The 18760-nt window shown below is 36.0% G+C and overlaps 1 protein-coding gene across 1 annotated transcript in view; it reads left to right on the top strand.

Moving 5' to 3' along the window:
• The window catches only part of ADAM10 (ADAM metallopeptidase domain 10), a 134995-nt gene that overhangs the window by 90146 nt on the left and 26089 nt on the right, over window positions 1-18760 (top strand). Inside the window, exons 6-9 of the mRNA XM_046009157.1 lie at window positions 89-238; window positions 4069-4161; window positions 6995-7178; window positions 15640-15803. Of these exons, the coding sequence (XP_045865113.1) occupies window positions 89-238; window positions 4069-4161; window positions 6995-7178; window positions 15640-15803 (591 nt within the window). The remainder of the gene's footprint in view (window positions 1-88; window positions 239-4068; window positions 4162-6994; window positions 7179-15639; window positions 15804-18760) is intronic.

Here is an 18760-nt window from a genome sequence, read left to right as displayed (position 1 = left end):
TCTACATAATATGTGTTCTTAGCTATATAAATTTATAATAATAGTGAAACATACTAATGATCAGAAATGACTCTTTTTTGACTTATAGACACCTCAAAAAGAACATGCTGTTAAAAGTCCAGAACACCTGAGGAAAAAACGTACAACTTCAGCTGAAAGAAATACTTGTCAGCTTTATATTCAGACCGATCATCTGTTCTTTAAATATTATGGAACACGAGAAGCTGTGATTGCCCAGGTATTTGTAATTTTGGTACTATTTTAGGAGTTCTCATACTATTTCATTACACCTATATTTTCTTTTCTTTTTTTTAAATTTATTTTTTATTTTTTATTTTTTTAGATTTTTATTTATTTACTTGACAGAGAGAGATCACAAGCAGACAGAGAGGCAGGCAGAGAGAGAGAGGAAGGGAAGCAGGCTCCCCGCTGAACAGAGAATCCGATGCGGGGCTCGATCCCAGGACCCTGGGATCATGACCTGAGCTGAAGGCAAAAGCTTTAACCCACTGAGCCACCCAGGCGCCCCTACACCTATATTTTCCTCTAAGAATTAGAGTTATGGCATATCCCTTTTTTGGGGAAAAAAAAAAAAAAAACCCACATTTTCAGTAATTATAAAATACATAGGATAAGTGCATGGATGACTGAAAGAGTTAGGATATTTTAGAATCCTCCAAAATAGGTGTAAGACAATGATTTCGTGAAGATGACACTGGAGATAAGCTTTGAAAAGAAGGTGAAATTTTCAGTTGTGTCCTATAAGGAGGGAAGAATAGATGAATCCTTCCAATGAGTATTTAATTTCTGTTCTGTGTTCCCATTGTACTTAGCACTTGTTTTTTTGTTTTGTTTTGTTTTTGTACTCGGCACTTTGAGAGTTGTGTTTTTGCATTATTGTCTTCTCAACCCTTATTAAAGTAAAAAGTTTCTGAAGATACTCTTCAAAATGTCCTTCCTGTTGAAGATGCCCAGTGAAAGTTTGATAATCCATTTTTGACTCCAAATTTGATTTGAGACTAAGAGGATGTAGGTGCCATTAGTATAAATTAGTATAGAATTCATTTTGATGGTGGTGATGAGCTTAATTTTAGATGTGTTTAAGAGCCAAGTGGTGGGGTGCCTGGGTGGCTCAGTGGATTAAACCTCTGCCTTCAGCTCAGGTCATGATCCCAGGGTCTTGGGATTGAGCCCCGTATTGGGCTCTCTGCTCAGCAGGGAGCCTGCTTCCACCTCTCTCTGCCTGCCTCTCTGCCTACGTGTGATCTCTGTCTGTCAAATGAATAAATTAAAAAAAAAAAAAAAATAAGAGCCAAGTGGTCATTCTTAGCATATTGAAAATGTAGAGCTTTGAAGAAGTTAGCCCTAACCTTAAACTTTCTGCATTGAATTTAAAGATACAGAAGATAGAGTTGAAGTAAGGGGAGAGAATGAAATTAGAAGGAAAGAAGCTGGGGCATGTCTGTATATAGTGAACAGGATGAGGAAGAGAAGCGATGGGATAAAACATAGTTAAACAGGTAGGAGATTAAATGGAATTAACCAAGGAAGAAATAAGTTTCAAAACCAAATGCATGGCTAACAGTGTCATATTACAGAGATATCAAAGAGAATGACTACAATGTGTTAATTTACTAGATGGGGTGGGGGAGTCCTTTCACAATATGTACATATGTCAAATCATCAAGAGGTACACTTTAAACATCTCAGAGTTTCATTTGTCAATTATACCTCAATGATACTGGAAAAAAAAAACTACAGAAGGTAGCTGATTTTTAGTTATTAGAAGATTATTGATGAGCTTTAAGCTGATAGAGTTGTTAGGGTAAAAACATTACAAACAGTAATCAGTATGTTGGCCAAAGCAGTGAGGGTTTTTAAGAAATGTGAAAAATAGAAACAAATATGGCAACTTAGAAACAATATGGAGTATTTGGGAGTGAAAGGACAGAGAATAAATGAGCAAGTTGGTAGGAAGAGGAAGATGATCCACTAGAAAAGCAATGTGGTATATAAGAGAAAGAAAAATTCATAGGAAAAGTGTTCTTGAAGGTCCAGTAAGAATTGGGGTGAGAATAAAGAAAAGTTTCCCTTTGGGAAAGAACTACCCTTTGAGAAAAATAGAAATGGATGAAGTTAGAAAAATTTGAAGGTAAAGAGGGAGGGAAATAAAAATGAAGTCTCAGTAAAGTATGAAGTACAGTCATTTGTGGAGGAATGTTTGAACTACCACTGTTGGGAATGAAGTAGGAACAGAAAGAATTGGATAAAGCCAAGTTGAGGTTCGATAGCATGAATTTATAATGGACCCTGTCAGCACTGGTAGAGCTTTCTTTATCAGTTTGGCAGCCTGGGCTACTTTTTTTTTTTTAAGATTTTATTTATGTATTTGACAGAGATCACAAGTAGAGGAGCAGGTAGAAAGAGAGGAAGGGAAGCAGGCTTCCTGCCGAGCAGAGAGCCCGATGTGGGTCTCGATCCCAAGACCCTGAGACCATGATCTGAGCCGAAGGCAGAGGCTTTAACCCACTGAGCCACCCAAGCCTGGACTACTTTTGAAATTATTGTTAATGCTTCTACTTAACTATCTTAAGTTTATATAATTTCTTTGAAAATAATTTTAAGAGAACATATACATGTTTTTACATAAACTGTAGCAAGATTGCTTTTTATAAATGAAGACAGGAAAGTGGTTTTAGAAGCTGGAGTGTTTAGTTGGGAGTCAGCTAGGTAAATAGAGAATCCCTTTATGTTATATCACCATGTTTAATTTCCTCCTAGAATTTAGGAGCTCTTAATGTATCTTACTTATATTTACATTACTTTCTTTCTACCGTCACCCTCTAGAATAAATCTCTAAATTTATAGGGACCTTTTCTGTTTTTCAGCATTGTATCCCTAGCACCTAAAACAGTGCTTAGTATAGTATATAGTAAGTAGTCAACAAAACTTAAAGGTAATGTGGACTAGTGCAGTGATAGAAAGACTAAAGTCAGAGAATGACTGAGTATCCTGATGTTATCAGGGAAATTTTTTTTGGGGTGAGGGGAGGGTGAGAGTGGGGCGGGAGAGTGGGCAGAAGGAGAGAGAGAATCCTAAATAGGCTCCACACCCAGTGCAGAGCCTAATGTGCCGGGCCAGTCCCACAACTCCCAAGATCATGACCCAAGCCAGAATCAGGAGTCAGACACTTAACCCACTGAGCCACCCAGGTGCCCCTATCAGAGTAATTCTTCAGAAGATGTTTGAACCGAGTCTGACAGATAAAAATATTCTAGGCATAAGCGACGATGTGGATGGAACTAGAGCGTATCATGCTTAGTGAAATAAGTCAATCGGAGAAAGACAACTATCATATGATCTCCCTGATATGAGGACATGGAGAAGCAACATGGGGGGTTAGGGGGATAGGAGAAGAATAAATGAAACAAGATGGGATTGGGAGGGAGACAAACCATAAATGACTCTTAATCTCACAAAACAAACTGGGGGTTGCTGGGGGGAGGTGGGATTGGGAGAGGGGGAGGGGGCTATGGACATTGGGGAGGGGAGGCGAACCATAAGAGACTATGGACTCTGAAAAACAACCTGAGGGTTTTGAAGGGTCAGGGGTGGGAGGTTGGGGGAACAGGTGGTGGGTAATAGGGAGGGCACGTTTTGCATGGAGCACTGGGTGTTGTGAAAAAACAATGAATACTGTTACGCTGAAAAAAATAAATAAAATGGAAAAAAATATTCTAGGCATAAGGAAATAGCACATGTAAAGACATGGAGGTCTGACATTGCAGAATTGATTGAAGAAACAAAGTTTTATATGATTGAAGCGAGAGTGATTGTTTCTTGCTGGAGAAGAGTCTGGAAAAGGCACAGAATCTCCCCTCTTAGCCCCAGCTCACTAATCTGTTTCGTCTTTTCATCCAGTATGTGATGTGAACATTTTAAAATTTGAGTGTGGTGGAACATGAGTAATTGTTGATTTGGGAAAATGGGAATTCACGGCCTTATTCACATTTTAATATCGCCTCTAAAATGTTCTTTTTTTTTTTTTTTTTTTTTTTAAATCTGTAGATATCCAGTCATGTTAAAGCGATTGATACAATTTACCAGACTACAGACTTCTCCGGAATCCGTAACATCAGTTTCATGGTGAAACGAATAAGAGTAAGGAATTTCGATAGTTCAGAACAATAAGAAAGAGAAACAATAAGGACAGTGTTCATTAAAAGAAAAATGCTTGCATTTTACTTCATCTTTATGCATTAATAATTAAATTGTGTTACTCATCTGGTTTATCTTTATTCTTGGCTTTCACACACACACATGCAAACACACATACACAGGGATACCTCAGTTTATGATTTAAAAAGGAAATCTCTAGGGCTTTAATCTGGACTGCAAAAGAAGTATTGTCATACTATATTCTATCTGATTAACATGCCAGTTAGAAAGTCCTAGCCTCTCAAGAACTGCAGATGCAATACTTGACATTCTGCCCCACCCCACCTTATCATTTTCAGTTTCTTAAGATTTGCCTTGTGCAGTACTTTTCAGAGTGTGTCCCTTTTGGTGCTCTAGGGGAGAGAGGAGGATAGATAGAGTGGCTAAATAAAATTGGAAGTTGGACACTTAGTACTGTGCTCTCTTCTTATGAATTCTTAGTACAGAATTCTCAAATTTGGGAAGTCCTTCAGGAGAGAAACTCACAATTTTCAAAACTAATTTGACGATGGAACCTTTTCTGTATTAATGTCAACTGAGGGTCCAGAGAACTGTAGAACACATTGTGAGAAATGCTCGCCTAGATCCACAGGGTCACTGATGATTAATTTTAATGTTATAAATTTAAATAAGGAGATACTAAATTACTGACAAAATTGGGTTGTTTCAAAAATTTTCCAGATGTGAATTCTTTTTTTTTTTTTTTTTAAAGATTTTATTTATTTATTTGACAGAGAGAGAGATTACAAGTAGGCAGAGAGGCAGACAGAGAGGAGGAAGCAGGCTCCCTGCGGAGCAGAGAGCCCGATGCGGGGCTCGATCCCAGGACCCTGAGATCATGACCTGAGCTGAAGGCAGCGGCTTAATCCACTGAGCCACCCAGGCGCCCTCCAGATGTGAATTCTATCTATGTGTATAGCTTTTAGGAATCTGAATTCATAAACTAGATAAATAGCTTGAGTTAAAAAAATCATTTTATGTAAGTATTTGCCATAGGGTCTCTTTATATTTGTGCTCCTAATTTTCTTAAAATATGATTGACTAAATTATAATTTTTGTTTATGCATGTCATACATTTAATAGCGTAGCTATAGGTGGTCCATAGTAGTGTGATGAAATGTTAAATGGGAGTTCAGGGTGAAATGTGGTTTGTAGATAAACATTATAAGAATTGTTTATAATCAGTAGCTTTCATGTATTTTGAGAGTAATGTAAGCCTTTAAATGAGCAAGTAAAAGTGATAATTATTGTTTAGTAGGCAAAGCAATAAAATGCAAACTAGTGGGAAGTAAAGAATACTAGAACAAATTGTAGTGAAACACATTTTTTTTTTTAGTATAATGATTTGCATTATGAAGAAATGCAAGTATATGAATGGATGGTATGGTACTTGGTTGTTTTAAAGCTTTTAACTGAGACTAAAATTTTAGTTTAAATCTCATCCGAAGATTCCTTGTGACCCATTAATTTGAAATTTATATCAATTAACATTTAAATATTATCTCATTTGTAATATAGGTAACTACAGTTTGGGTGCAATTTTTATTTGTAGCTAATATTACAGAAATATCAAGGAATTTCATTTCACTGTTTAGTGTGAAAAAGCCATCTGTAGCCTGTCTCTAAGCATGTGTTTTTTATAATATATAGTGTGATTGCTTTTGGATATTTTTGTGTTAGATGACCATTACTGATTGTTTTTAGTTGTTAGTAGATAAACCGGAAATCTGTCCTCAGGCAGTTTCCCACAGCAGTATTTTTGCTGTCCCGCTTCTGAGTCTCTTGGTTTTACTGAAAGGTATGGAACCTAAAAAGACCTGTAGTTCTCATTTTATCAACTGTTCTCCCCTCCCTTTACTACTAACATTTTCAGTTGACTGAGGACTGCCTTCTAAAAAATGTCTACTTTCATACATATCCCTTTTTATTCTGTTTCAACAGTTGTATATGTAATTTTCTAACTTGAGGAAAGCAAAATTGTTCTAGGACTTCAGAGGATAGGCAAGTGTCTCTGAAAGGAGGCAGGGGCTAATAAATGAAAGCTTTTGTTTGGTAGAAGTTTTGTATCAAAACTGATTATTCATATTTTGTCAGGGAGGAACCTGCACTAGGAGTACAATAGCTAAGTATCAAAAGAAACTTTCTGGAGGAACTCAGCTTGATATAGTAAGAGAAGAGAATGGGGAGTAAAAAGAAAATTCTTACTCACATTCAGGGAAAAAAATTGAACTTGCAGTTTGTTGGGCTTGACTCCTATGGTTTTAGGCAAGGAGAACAAGGAAATGATTTGACTGTTGAGTTGAGGGTCTTGGGTTTGAGATCTATTTCATGTTCTAGTAATTAGCTAAAATTTAGGGGTTTATATCCTTTTGCTTTCCACCATTTAGTACTAAAAGAGACTTTCTCACATGGTTAAATTTGAGAAACTCTACTTCTTTATTAGAAGTTTTGAAAACAGAACCTGCTTTTCCATCCCAAGTTCAGTATTCAGAAATTTGGTCAATACTTGCCCAGAAATTTAGTGTACCCAGTTTTAATTCTCCTACTCACTCAGTCTTTCTTTTTTCCTTTTCTTCTTCTTTTTTTCTTTTTGACTTCTATGATCAGCTTAGGGATGGGGACAGTGGGAATAATTGTAGAAGCCTTAATTCAGGCCTGATTTCCCTTGGGTTCCAAGCATATTGTCCAGGCGGGTTCAGAAGAAGGTGAGCAACGACTTTACACATAGGCTCTGCTAACGTTAATTGCCTATTTAAATAGTTGTCTTGGATTTTAGATCAACACAACTGCTGACGAAAAGGACCCTACAAATCCCTTCCGCTTCCCAAATATTGGCGTGGAGAAGTTTCTGGAATTGAATTCTGAGCAGAATCATGATGACTACTGTTTGGCCTATGTCTTCACAGACCGAGATTTTGATGATGGTGTTCTTGGTCTGGCTTGGGTTGGAGCACCTTCAGGTAGTTTATCTAACTATGTCTTGGCTTAATACTTAAAAAAAGCAATTTTCAGGGCTAATTGAATTTCACAAAAGTATAGTAGAAACGGATGGCTGTACAATATCTTAATTTAAAGAGCTTGAGTTAGGCAAGAGTTAGAAGTGTAATGTAAGTAGGAAAATAGATGAAATAGCTTTTTGTTTTGAAATGACTACTAATGGGGAGATAGCCTGACATTTGGTACCTTCAGTGGCTGAAATAATTTTATGAGAAAGAAGTGGTACTTACTACTAATTTTTTCATGAAAGTTAATGTTATTAATTAAAATTTTTTTTTTTTCTGGGAAAGAGGTCCTTAGAATTAAAAGGGAAAAACTATATTCTTGCTTCTGTTCTACAATGAGAGAGCAGAGAAACCACAGTCAGAAGCTGTAGGTAGAAAGAAAAGAAAGAAAAGCCTTTATTTTAACAAAGGGTAAGTGTTGCCTGAAAAGTGTTATAAGCAGAAGGCCCCAGTACCCAAAGCTCCACTAACCTTACCACCTGGGCCCAGACTCTGCTGGGGTCTCTGCTTTAGCCATGGAAACTGCTATCACTAAGAAAGCTGGGATAGGACAATGCCATTTCCATTACAGTGGGGATAAGGAGTCTGTAATTTGTAGTCTAATAAGTTCAGGAGACTAATTTAGAGAAATACAGTTTATTAATTGAAAGATTGAGTAGAAACAATCCCAGACTCTTTGAATATAACTTTGGCCATACACAGTTTGATCAGTAGCCTGTAATCTGATGTATCATTTCTAATTTCTTTAAAACATAAAATGCTTTATGTCCAGTAAGGGAAGATTTTCTTTTCCTCTTCTTTAATTAATATTGTTTGATTTGTAATGTATATTTTAACATCTTAACATTTTAACATTTGTAATGTATATTTTAACATCTTAAGTAGTACTATATTTTAGTTTTTATATTTCTTGCTTTATTTTTAAAGCCAGCAATGAATAATACTTTTATAATTTTCAAAGCTTCTTTTGTTTTTCTTCCACATTTTCATGATGTCATTAAGGTGCAAATTTATGTCATGAACTATATATCATAGTACAGTATTTTTGGAGATTTATATTTGTCTCTTATGTTGATCTGTCCTGGTATTGTGTTACTTTCATTGTCAGCAGATTGTATAATCTCACTCTTTCCTGTGATAATTTAACATGTTTTATAACTTTTATATTTTGATATTTCTTTTCCCCTACTTGAGTAAGTTGGATGATTTATTACAAAGTTCATGATTTCTTCTACTTACTCATTAGTAAGTACTGTGAAAATTCAAGGATTTTTTTTGATTTTTTATTGTAAATTACCATTAATATATTCTCAAAGTGTGCACCTTAGACTAACAGCATCACCATCACTTGGGAACTTGGCAGAAATGCAAATTCATAGATGCCACTCAGGTCTACTGAATCAGAAACTCTAGGTGTAGAGCCCAACAATATTTGTTTGAACAGGCCTTCCAGGTGGTTCTGATTCACATTCAAGTTTGAGAACTACCATGTTCATACTTTTGTCTCTAAGGAAACTTATTCACAGAATGGCTTTTGGACAGGGGATTGGGTGATTTCAAACCAGAAACTGTTTTACATTTTCAGCTTCAAACTTCTGTTCATTAGGAACGTAATACTCCTGAAGGAGCTTGATCAGTTTTTTAAAAGCTTCAGATAGCCTCATGTTTGTAGATGCAAAAATAAACTGTATTTTTAGGATAGTTTTAGATTCACAGAAGAATTGAGCATATAGTATAGAGAATTTCTGTATACACCCCCCCATACAAATTTTTAATAGCTTACATTAGATGGTACATTTGTTACAGTTAACAAAATTATTATTATTTTTTAAAAATATTTATTTGACAGAGAGAAATAACAACTAGGCAGAGAGGCAGGCAGAGAGAGAGGAGGAAGCAGGCTCCCTGCGGAGCAGAGAGCCCGATGTAGGGCTCGATCCCAGGACCCTGGGATCATGACCTGAGCCGAAGGCAGAGGCTTTAACCCCCTGAGCCACCCAGGCGCCCCCAGTTAACAAAATTATTAACTGAAGTCCATAGTTGATTCACTTTTTTTTTTAAGTTTTTGACCTAAGGTCTCTTTTTGTTCTAGGATCGCATCCAAGACACCACATTACATTTAGTTATCTTGTCTCTTTAGTCTTTTCTTAACTATTATTATTATTTACTTTGTTTTTGATGACCTTGACAATTTTGAGGAGTACTGGTCTAGTATCTTGTGGGATGCCCCTCTATTGCAGTCTTTTTGATGTTTTTCTCATGATTAAACTAGGGTAATGGGTTTGGAGGACAGTTAGTCTTTTTATCTAGTTATTTTGATATTTGAACCACCATTTGTGATGCTACTCATTGTACTGAACAGCAGTGGGAAAAATTCTTGATTGTAACTTGTATTTTTGTTGCAAGTTCTTCTTCTGATACCTCTTTCTTTACTCTGTGTTAAACCCCCAACTCCAATTCTTAGAAATCTTTCTCTAAGAGCTACTGGGAGGGACAGAAGAATGGAGTCCAGAGTAGGAAAGAGAAGGGATCTTTGTTCTTTTTTCTTTTTTTCTTTTTTCTTCAATATTTTATTAGAGAGAGATCAGAGAGCACAAGCAGGGAGGTGGGGAAAGGGGTGGAGGAAGGGACAGAAGCAGACTCCCCATTGAGCAGGGAGCCCAGTGTTGGGCTATATCCCAGGACCCCGGGATCATGACCTGAGCCGAAGGTAGGTGCTTAACCGACTGAGCCACCCAGAAACCCTGATCTTTGTTCTTTTGATCCAGCTTTTTCTAGTATAGGGTACCTGCCTTAACGTAACATTGACAGTTTTCTTCTTTTCCCTTTGCTGGACTTCCTGAACTGAGTTTTATATTTGACCCACATTGTATTTTTTAAAAAGATTTTTATTTATTTGAGAGAGAGAGCACGCACACAAGTTGGGGGAAGGTAAGAGAGAGAGGGAACTCAAGCTGGAGCTGAGCACAGGGCTCGATCCCAGGACCCTGAGATCATGACCTTGAGCCTAAGGCAGACTGCTTAACCAACTGAGCCACCCAGGCACCCCACATTATAATTTTTTATAAGGAAAAAAATATATATTTGGTTTTATTATTTCAGTACCCTTCTGAGGTGTAGGTATTATTACCTCCATTCTGCAGATGAGAAAACTTGGATTTAGAGTTTTTTTTGTTTTTTTTTTAGGCAGAGAGGCAGGCAGAGAGAGGAAGGGAAGCAGGCTCCCCGCTGAGCAGAGAGCCCGATGTGGGGCTCGATCCCAGGACCCTGGGATCATGACCTGAGCTGAAGGCAGAGGCTTTAACCCACTGAGCCACCCAGGCGCCCCGGATTTAGAGATTTTTGTGACCTATCCAGGATCACACAGAACCCAGAGTCTAGACCTTTTGACTCCAGGTTCAGTGCATTTGGTAGTTACTCTGCTGAGTACTATATACTACAAGATCGTAGCTTTCTCCAAGATGTTTCTGATAAGAAGTTGAAATGTTTCCAGCATCTTGGCAGAGGTTTTGTATTGTTGGAATCCATTTTTTTGAAAGAGGAGTTACAAGGGTTCTACTCTTTAATATTTAGACATCATTTTGGGAAGAGCACTAGTTTGGGAGCTAGGAAACTGGGTTCTTGTCTGTTCTGTATCTATAAATTTATCTGTAAATTTATCTTATAAATTTAGGTAAATCATTTTGCTTCAGTGTGTATTTTTCATTTTAATTTCTTCTCTCTTTGTCCTTTTACAGACTGCATGTTTCTGCCTATAGATCTTAGTAATTTTTGTGGTTATCCGTTTATTAAAAAGTACCATTTCAAAGCTGATCTGTTCAGCTGTGATCTTTTACTGTCTCTTAATTTTTTCATTTTTATTTGGCCTAATTAATTTTGTTGGTTTTTTTTTGTATTATTTAGCTTAGTTTCATTTAATTCTGCAGATATTTTACTATAAATAGATGGTGGTGTGGAGAGTTTTGTTGTGATGTTAATTTTCACAATATTACTCAAATTATTAGCTGAAGTCTTCACTGACTCAGTTAAGCTGGGAAAAGGAGTGAAAGTTGAAACATTTGAATAGTAGGTTTCTTGTCTTTAATCTTCTTACACTACTTTTTATTCTTATTTAATGTCATCCTGTAGTTGGGTACGGACTTGGTTTTCTTTAATCAGGAAAACAGAACCTCCTGCCCAACTCCATAATAAGTGGAAACAACTAGTGAACTGGGCTTGCTTGGAGGCCACCATTTAAAATTATACAGTGATTAGAAGGGAGTCAAAAAAAGGGAATCTGGTCTTCTATACAAAGTCAGATCCCACTGTGGATCTGGGAAGATTTCTTCAAGCTTTTCTTTGTATGAGCACAGTTCTGTGTTAAGCAGGTAGCCTCTTATTTAATTTGGAGATTGAAGCATTGATTCCTTAACTAAGTAAATTCCTTGTATTAGATAACCTTTTGCATTTTATTTGGGGCACCCTTCCAACATGCCTTTTGAGAGGGGCCATTTTCTTTTTTAAAATATATTAAGGTACGTTCTTCATGTATTATCCTTCTTAATGTTATCCTAATGAATTTAGTCTTAATTTGGGCAGGCCACTGAGTAAGGCTGTCTCTGGAATTCACCTCCATAGTTAATCCTGAACCATTTGGTATTCCTCTGACCATTTGTGAAGAACATTTTTTGAGACATTTCAGTTGTTAGCAGTAGTTTCTTAAGTTTAGAAATTTTAGTTTGATTTTACGTATTAGAACTTAAGGACATACAGAGCTCAACTCCGTGTTCTCAAGATAACCCATAGCCTATTAAATTCTTCACATGTTGTTTAAAAGCCTAGTTATAAGGCTGGGAGAATTACATCATTAGAATATTACAAGAGGACAGTTAATATTGGCATTTTGTGTAGTCTGGTTTGGTCCAAGCAGGATGTTTAACTTCTCTGGTCCCTCATTATTACTTGTGTATACTGCTCTCCAGATATGAAAGACAAAGAAATGCCCTAGGATATTTCCTGACAACCTGTCAGGGAGTGGGACTGTTGTCTGGTTCAGAATTACTGCTCAGATTAATATTGCATGGTCAGTATGTTAAGTTTTAAGTGTTCAGGCTTGCTCACATCAAAACTGTGCTTGTTGACTCTGACAGGGTATTATATTATGTTATCCTATCGTTTTTCTAATTTGGGGGGCTAGGGTGGAGGTCTGTTTTAAAATTTAGGAGTGATATTCTGTGACTTTAGCCCTCAGATTGTATAGTAGATTTAAAAAAATGTCATTGTACTTCTTTGTTGGTTTTTTTTTTTTTAAAGATTTTTTATTTATTTGACAGATAGAGATCATAAGTAGGGAGAGAGGCAGGCAGAGAGAGAGAGAGAGGAGGAAGCAGGCTCCCCGCCAAGCAGAGAGCCCGACGCGGGGCTCGATCCCAGGACCCTGGGATCATGACCTGAGTGAAAGGCAGAGGCTTTAACCCACTGAGCCACCCAGGCGCCCCTCTTTGTTGGTTTTTGAGCCATCTATCCATCAGTAATAGCTTTTAATTCAAAAAAAATTTTTACCTTTCTCATTATTATTCATTCACAATTTGTGTTTTGCAATGATGACTGCATGTATTGTAATTTTTACATCTATAATATAAAGCAGTTATTGAACTTGAGCCATGGTTTAGCTGTAGGTATATATGATATCATTGATTGAGTTTCTGGCACATCAGAACTAGTTGCATTATTTTGTAAAAAATTAAACCATAAACTTTGTACTGGGTAATGTATGGAATTGTTGAACCACTATATTGTATACCTGAAATTAGCATAACACTCTATGTTAACTGTGTTGGAATTAAAATAAAAAAAATAAGTGTACTACTGCCAAAAAATATTAAACCATAACTTACAAAATTAAGTATAGTATTTTGTTTTTTCCATATGATTGAGTTATTTTAACATATGTTATTAGTTTGTAACAAATATTAAACTTTTCTCTAAGAGATACACATTAAAACCAAAAATATTTACCAGGACGTTAAACAAGGTATGAAATTTCAAAGACTGTATTTTAGAAGAGAACATTCAGATTTAGGTCTGATCTTCCCTTAAACCATATAAGCCTTAAAAATACAGAAAAAATAAATTATCAGATTTTTAATACATGCTATTTTTTTTTTTTCTTTTTTAACTGATAAAGATTTACGGTGTGAAGTCTTCTATGCTTAATTCAAGTTTGGCAATACTGCATTGGACCAGTTTGTGTATGACATATCTTCACTAAGGCAGGATATTAATTTACTATTTGTTTAAAACTATAATTATTATATACAGAGTACTTATTCATATCTTTTCTAATTTCTAGAAATAGTGATATAGTCCTTAGGATTCATCTCCAAAAGCAAAAGTAGCATAAAAAATATATTAAATATTCATAAATCATTTGCTGTGTTTTCATTCTGTTCAGTTTTCTTTGTAGAAAAGGTAGTAAGTTCTGAATATCATAAAAGTTCTCCATCTTGTGCTAGTTAAAATCTGCATATGGCTTAGTTTTTCAGTTTACTTTTCTGTGGAGCTTGTTATTTTCGCTTCCTAAATCATGATGGTAATTCAAATATATGTTAATTTTGTGTTAAATTTATTTAAAAAATTTTATTCATGTATGTATTTATGTATTTATTTATTTGGGGGGAGAGTGAGAAAGAGAAAGAGAGCCCAAGATAGGGGGAGGGTCAGAGGGAGAAGCAGAATGCCTGCTGAGTAGGTAGCCTGAAATGGGGCTAGATCCTGGGACTCCTGGATCATGATCTGAGCCAAAGGCGGATGTTCAACCAGCTGAGCCACCCAGGAGCCCCCTGTTAAATTTTCTTTCTGATATTAAAATGAACAGGGCAGCAGTTGTAGTGTTATGCCATTCCAGCAAATCTGTTTTTAATTGCCTTCTATTATATGCTTTATCAGTGATTTTAAACATTAGGTTTTTTAATGGTTTAATAACTTGGTTGTAACTTTGCATATAGAAAGCTTAATTTGAAATAATTTGATTATCAGAATATCCTAACATTTGATTGTATTTTTAATAAAAACATCAAAGAGAGAAAACCTTTACATGTTAATGTAAACTAAAGAGTTCTCACTAAGAGTCGTTAACAGAGTTACTAAAAGAGCTATGTTCTTCTCAGTACTGTGTACATACAGACATGGGTTGGCCAGCCAGTTTCGGATTTTCCCATTCTTTTTCTAATTTCTTATTATTAACTGCCTTTAGATGTACAAGTACTTTCATTTTGCTGTAAGGCTATTTTGGCAAGTTACTATTATGCAACAGGTGAACTACAAAGTTATTTAATATGTATAATAAAGGAGTGTTACAGGTTTTCTTCTAGAATTTGAAAGCATTCTCAAGATACATTGGAAAATCATAATTCAATTTTTTGAACTTACTTTGAAAAAAATTTCAAACTTGCTGAAAAGTTGCAGGAATAGTATAGTGAACTCATGATAGGTTAATCAGTCAACGTTTTTCCACATTTGCTTTCTTCCCCTTCTGTCCATCTTCTATCCTCCCTTCCCTCTCAGTCCCCTTTTTTTGCCCACCTGACATACTTCTTTTCTTTTGCCCCACAGCTTTATTGAGGTATAACTGACAAAATTGTAAGATGCTTCAAGTATACAACATAATGATTTGATGATATTCATGACATTGTGAAAGGTTTCCCCCCTATAGATGCGGTGACATCTATCACCGCATATATTATTTATTTTTGGTGAGAGCGTTTCAGTTTTACTCTCTTTGCAAATTCCTTTATACAATACAGTGTTACCAACTATAGTCATCACGTTATACATTAGATACATAGACCTTACTCATTTTATAACTGGAAACTTGTACCCTTTTATAAATCTCTCTCTATCCCCCTATTTCCTTGCCAGACCCTGGCAACCACTAATTATTTTCTTTTTTAAAAAATATGTTGTATATTGCCTCTAAAGATAATGAATCATGTACTCCTGTGCATCACTACTGTTATTTGTAGATGTGACTTTCTCAGAATCTACTTGAGAATATTTTGTTCACCTTTCATTTAAATTAAATGTTTGTTTCTTTTTTTTTTTTTTTTAACAAGAAGGTGTAGGCTTTGACAGCTTAAATATGGGTATATTCAAATTTAACAGAAACTTTTGTTTTGCTAAATTAATGGGAGTAAAAATTAGGGAATATTTTGATTATAAAGAACATTTTCTTAAGGGCCTTACACTAAGTCCTGGGAGTTTCTTTATGTGTACCATTAAAAGTTATTTGAAATGACTTCCTAATCTTGGCCTAAAGAAACTTTTGAGTATTTGAAATATGTGGAATATATAAAATGTTTTAATTTAATGTAGTATATGTTAGAAAATTATTTTCGGGGGTGAATAGTTGCTAATTTAGCCATCTTTTGTTCTGAATTAGGAAGCTCTGGAGGAATATGTGAAAAAAGTAAGCTGTATTCAGATGGTAAGAAGAAGTCCTTAAACACTGGAATTATTACTGTTCAGAACTATGGGTCTCATGTACCCCCCAAAGTCTCTCACATTACTTTTGCTCATGAAGTTGGACATAACTTTGGATCTCCAGTAAGTATTGCCTAATCATTAGATTTTGTAAAGATTATTAAATTTTATATTGAGTGATTTGTTTACAAGTACATATGGATATTTAGGTTTTTTTTTTTTAAGATTTTGTTTGTTTATTTGACATCACAAGTAGGCATAGAGGCAGGCAGAGAGGTGGGGGGAGGCATGTTCCCCGCTGAGCAGAAAACCCGATGTGGGGCTCTATCCCAGGCCCCTGATCTGAGATCATGACCTGAGCCGAAGGCAGAGGCTTAACCTCCTGAGCCACCCATGTGCCTCTAGTTGTTTTTTTTTTTTTTTTAACTGAAGTATAGTTGACTGTTTAGTTTTTATATATTGGAACACAGGAATGTACTTGACACTTCTGAAAGGGAGGAAGACAGAATATTTGCAAGTAAAATAAGAAAAGTAAGCATGACAATGCAGGAGTCTATGAAGGCAAGGAATTTTGTCTGTTTCATTCACTTCTCTGTCTGCTGGTCCTAGAACAGTGCCCATGAGCAGGGGGAGGGGCAGAGACAGAGGGAGAGAATCTTAAACAGGCTCCACCCACAGTATGGACTTGGGACTCGAGGTTTCAACCCCTAGATGGTGACCTGAGCTGAAATCAAGAATGGGATGATCAACCAACTGAGCCATCCAGGCTCCCCTCACTTTTCATTGTTTAAAGTACATTTTGAATGTTAGCAAACTGTGGAGTATTTTGAGGGGGGGCGGTTTGCTTGGTTTCTGTTAAAGCATTATTGGAGTTTGTTAGATTTGTCTTTATTGTGGATTGATATTTTAAATTTTTTCAGTGCAAACATACACAAAAGTAGAGAAAAATAGTGCAATAAATTCTTACATGCCCATTATCTAGAACAGGGGTCAGTAAACTTTTTCTATAAAGACTCTGCTAGTAAACATGCTAGATTTGGAGGGTAACATTTGGCCTCTGTTGCATATTTTTCTTTGTTGTATTTAAATCCTTTAAGCATGGAAAACCATTCTTAGCTTGAACCATATAAAAATGGGCTGTGGGTTCTGGTTTGCCAACTTCTGATTCAGATTCAACAGTTACCAAGATGTTGCCATACCTCCTTTCTGAGTGTTTCTTTCTTTCTTTCTGTAAGGGATTAGAAGCAAATTTACTCATCCTTAACGTATTTCAGTATACATGCCTAAAAAATTAGACATTTTCTTACATAACTATAATGTAGTTATGATACCTGACAAAATTAACAATTCCTTGGTGTCATTTAGTACTCAGTCCATCATATTGATTTTCAAGTGACCTAAAGATTAATGCACACAGAAATACAAAATACTGAAAGATAGTCTTATGATTTTGGTAGGACTTATTAAACAATGAATTTGGGAAAATTTCATTTTACAACTATGTAAATTCATTTTATTTGTACCATATCACTTGTAAAAATGGAAATTTTCATGAGTTTAGAAGAAAATTATATAGTTGGAGCTTAAAATCCTCAAATGCACTTCTCTAATTTTCTCCTAGTTTGTAAAATGGAAGTGCCATCTCACCAAATAACAAATCTTTCTTCTTCTAAATCCCTATAAGAAATTGATAGGTTATTAATATTCTTAGATAAACTGTTGAAAATGTGTCTAATCTCTCTGCCTCTTGACTGCTTTTGTTCTTGAGCTTGATACATTTTTTTTTTCTCATTAGGGGTTCAAAACTTTGAAAGCGGTTTCTCTTTGCAGGAAATATGTGATCTGGTTGCTTTATTTATTTATTTGTTTGTTTGTTTGTTTATTTATTTGAGAGAGAGCATGAGCATGAGCAAAGGGTAGGGAGAAGCAGACTCCCTGCTGAGCTTCAGGTGGGGCTTGATCCCAGGACCCAAGGATCATGATCTGAGCCAAAGGCAGAGGCTTAACCGACTGAGCCACCCAGGCATCCCACACTGTGTGATCTGTTCTTAAGAGAGTAATTGAAATTGTAGAGATGAGCAGAGAACCATTGCTTGTGGTTAATTTTTTTTTTTTTTTTTTCAAGGAAAAGTAAATGTTCTCTTTTCTCTCTCAGTCCCCTTGATTCCAACCCTTACTCGGGGTGTTGTAGTACTCTTTCAGCTACTCCTCTGTCATTTAGGCTAAGGCCTCCCCAGTTTTTTTCTTTAATTTACATTTTATTTATTTTACTTACTTTTTTTTAAAGATTTTATCCATTTATTTGACAGACAGAGATCACAAGCAGGCAGAGAGGCAGGCAGAGAGAGAGGAGGAAGCAGGCTCCCTGCTGAGCAGAGAGCCCAATATGGGGCTCGATCCCAGGCCCCTGAGATCATGACCTGGGCCAAAGGCAGAGGCTTAACCCACTGAGCCACCCAGGCGCCCCTTATTTATTTTTTTAAATTAACATATAATGTAGTATTGGTTTCAGAGGTACAGGTTTTTGATTCATCAGTCTCATTATGTAATACCCAGTGCTTATTACATCATGTGCTCTCCTTAGTGTCCATCACCCAGGTACCCCATTCCCTGTGATTAAGAAAGAGTCTTTTTCCTGTGATTTGTTTCCTGTGATTAAGAGTCTCATATGGTTTGTCTCCCTCTCTGATTTCATCTTGTTTCATTTTTTTCCTCTCTTCCCATGATCCTGTGTTTTATTTCTTAAATTCCACATATGCCTGAGATCATATGATAATTGTCCTTCTTTGATCAACTTATATCACTTAGCTTAATACCCTCTAGTTCCATCCATGTCGTTGCAAATGGCAAGATTTCATTTTTCTGATTGCTGAGTAGTATTCCATTTGTGTGTGTGTGTGTACATGTATACATATATATATAATGTATGTGTGTGTATATATATATATGTATATGTGTGTGTGTATATATATACACATACACATACATTTTCTTTATCCATTCTTCTGTTGATGGACATCTGGGGTCTGGGCTCTTTCCATAGTTTGACTATTGTGGACATTGCTGCTATAAACATTAGG

Source organism: Meles meles, chromosome 6, assembly GCF_922984935.1.
Source record: "Meles meles chromosome 6, mMelMel3.1 paternal haplotype, whole genome shotgun sequence".
NCBI classification, from domain to species: Eukaryota; Metazoa; Chordata; class Mammalia; order Carnivora; family Mustelidae; genus Meles; species Meles meles.
Note: the sequence above shows the minus strand (reverse complement) of the source record. Positions and strands in the feature narration are given on the sequence as shown.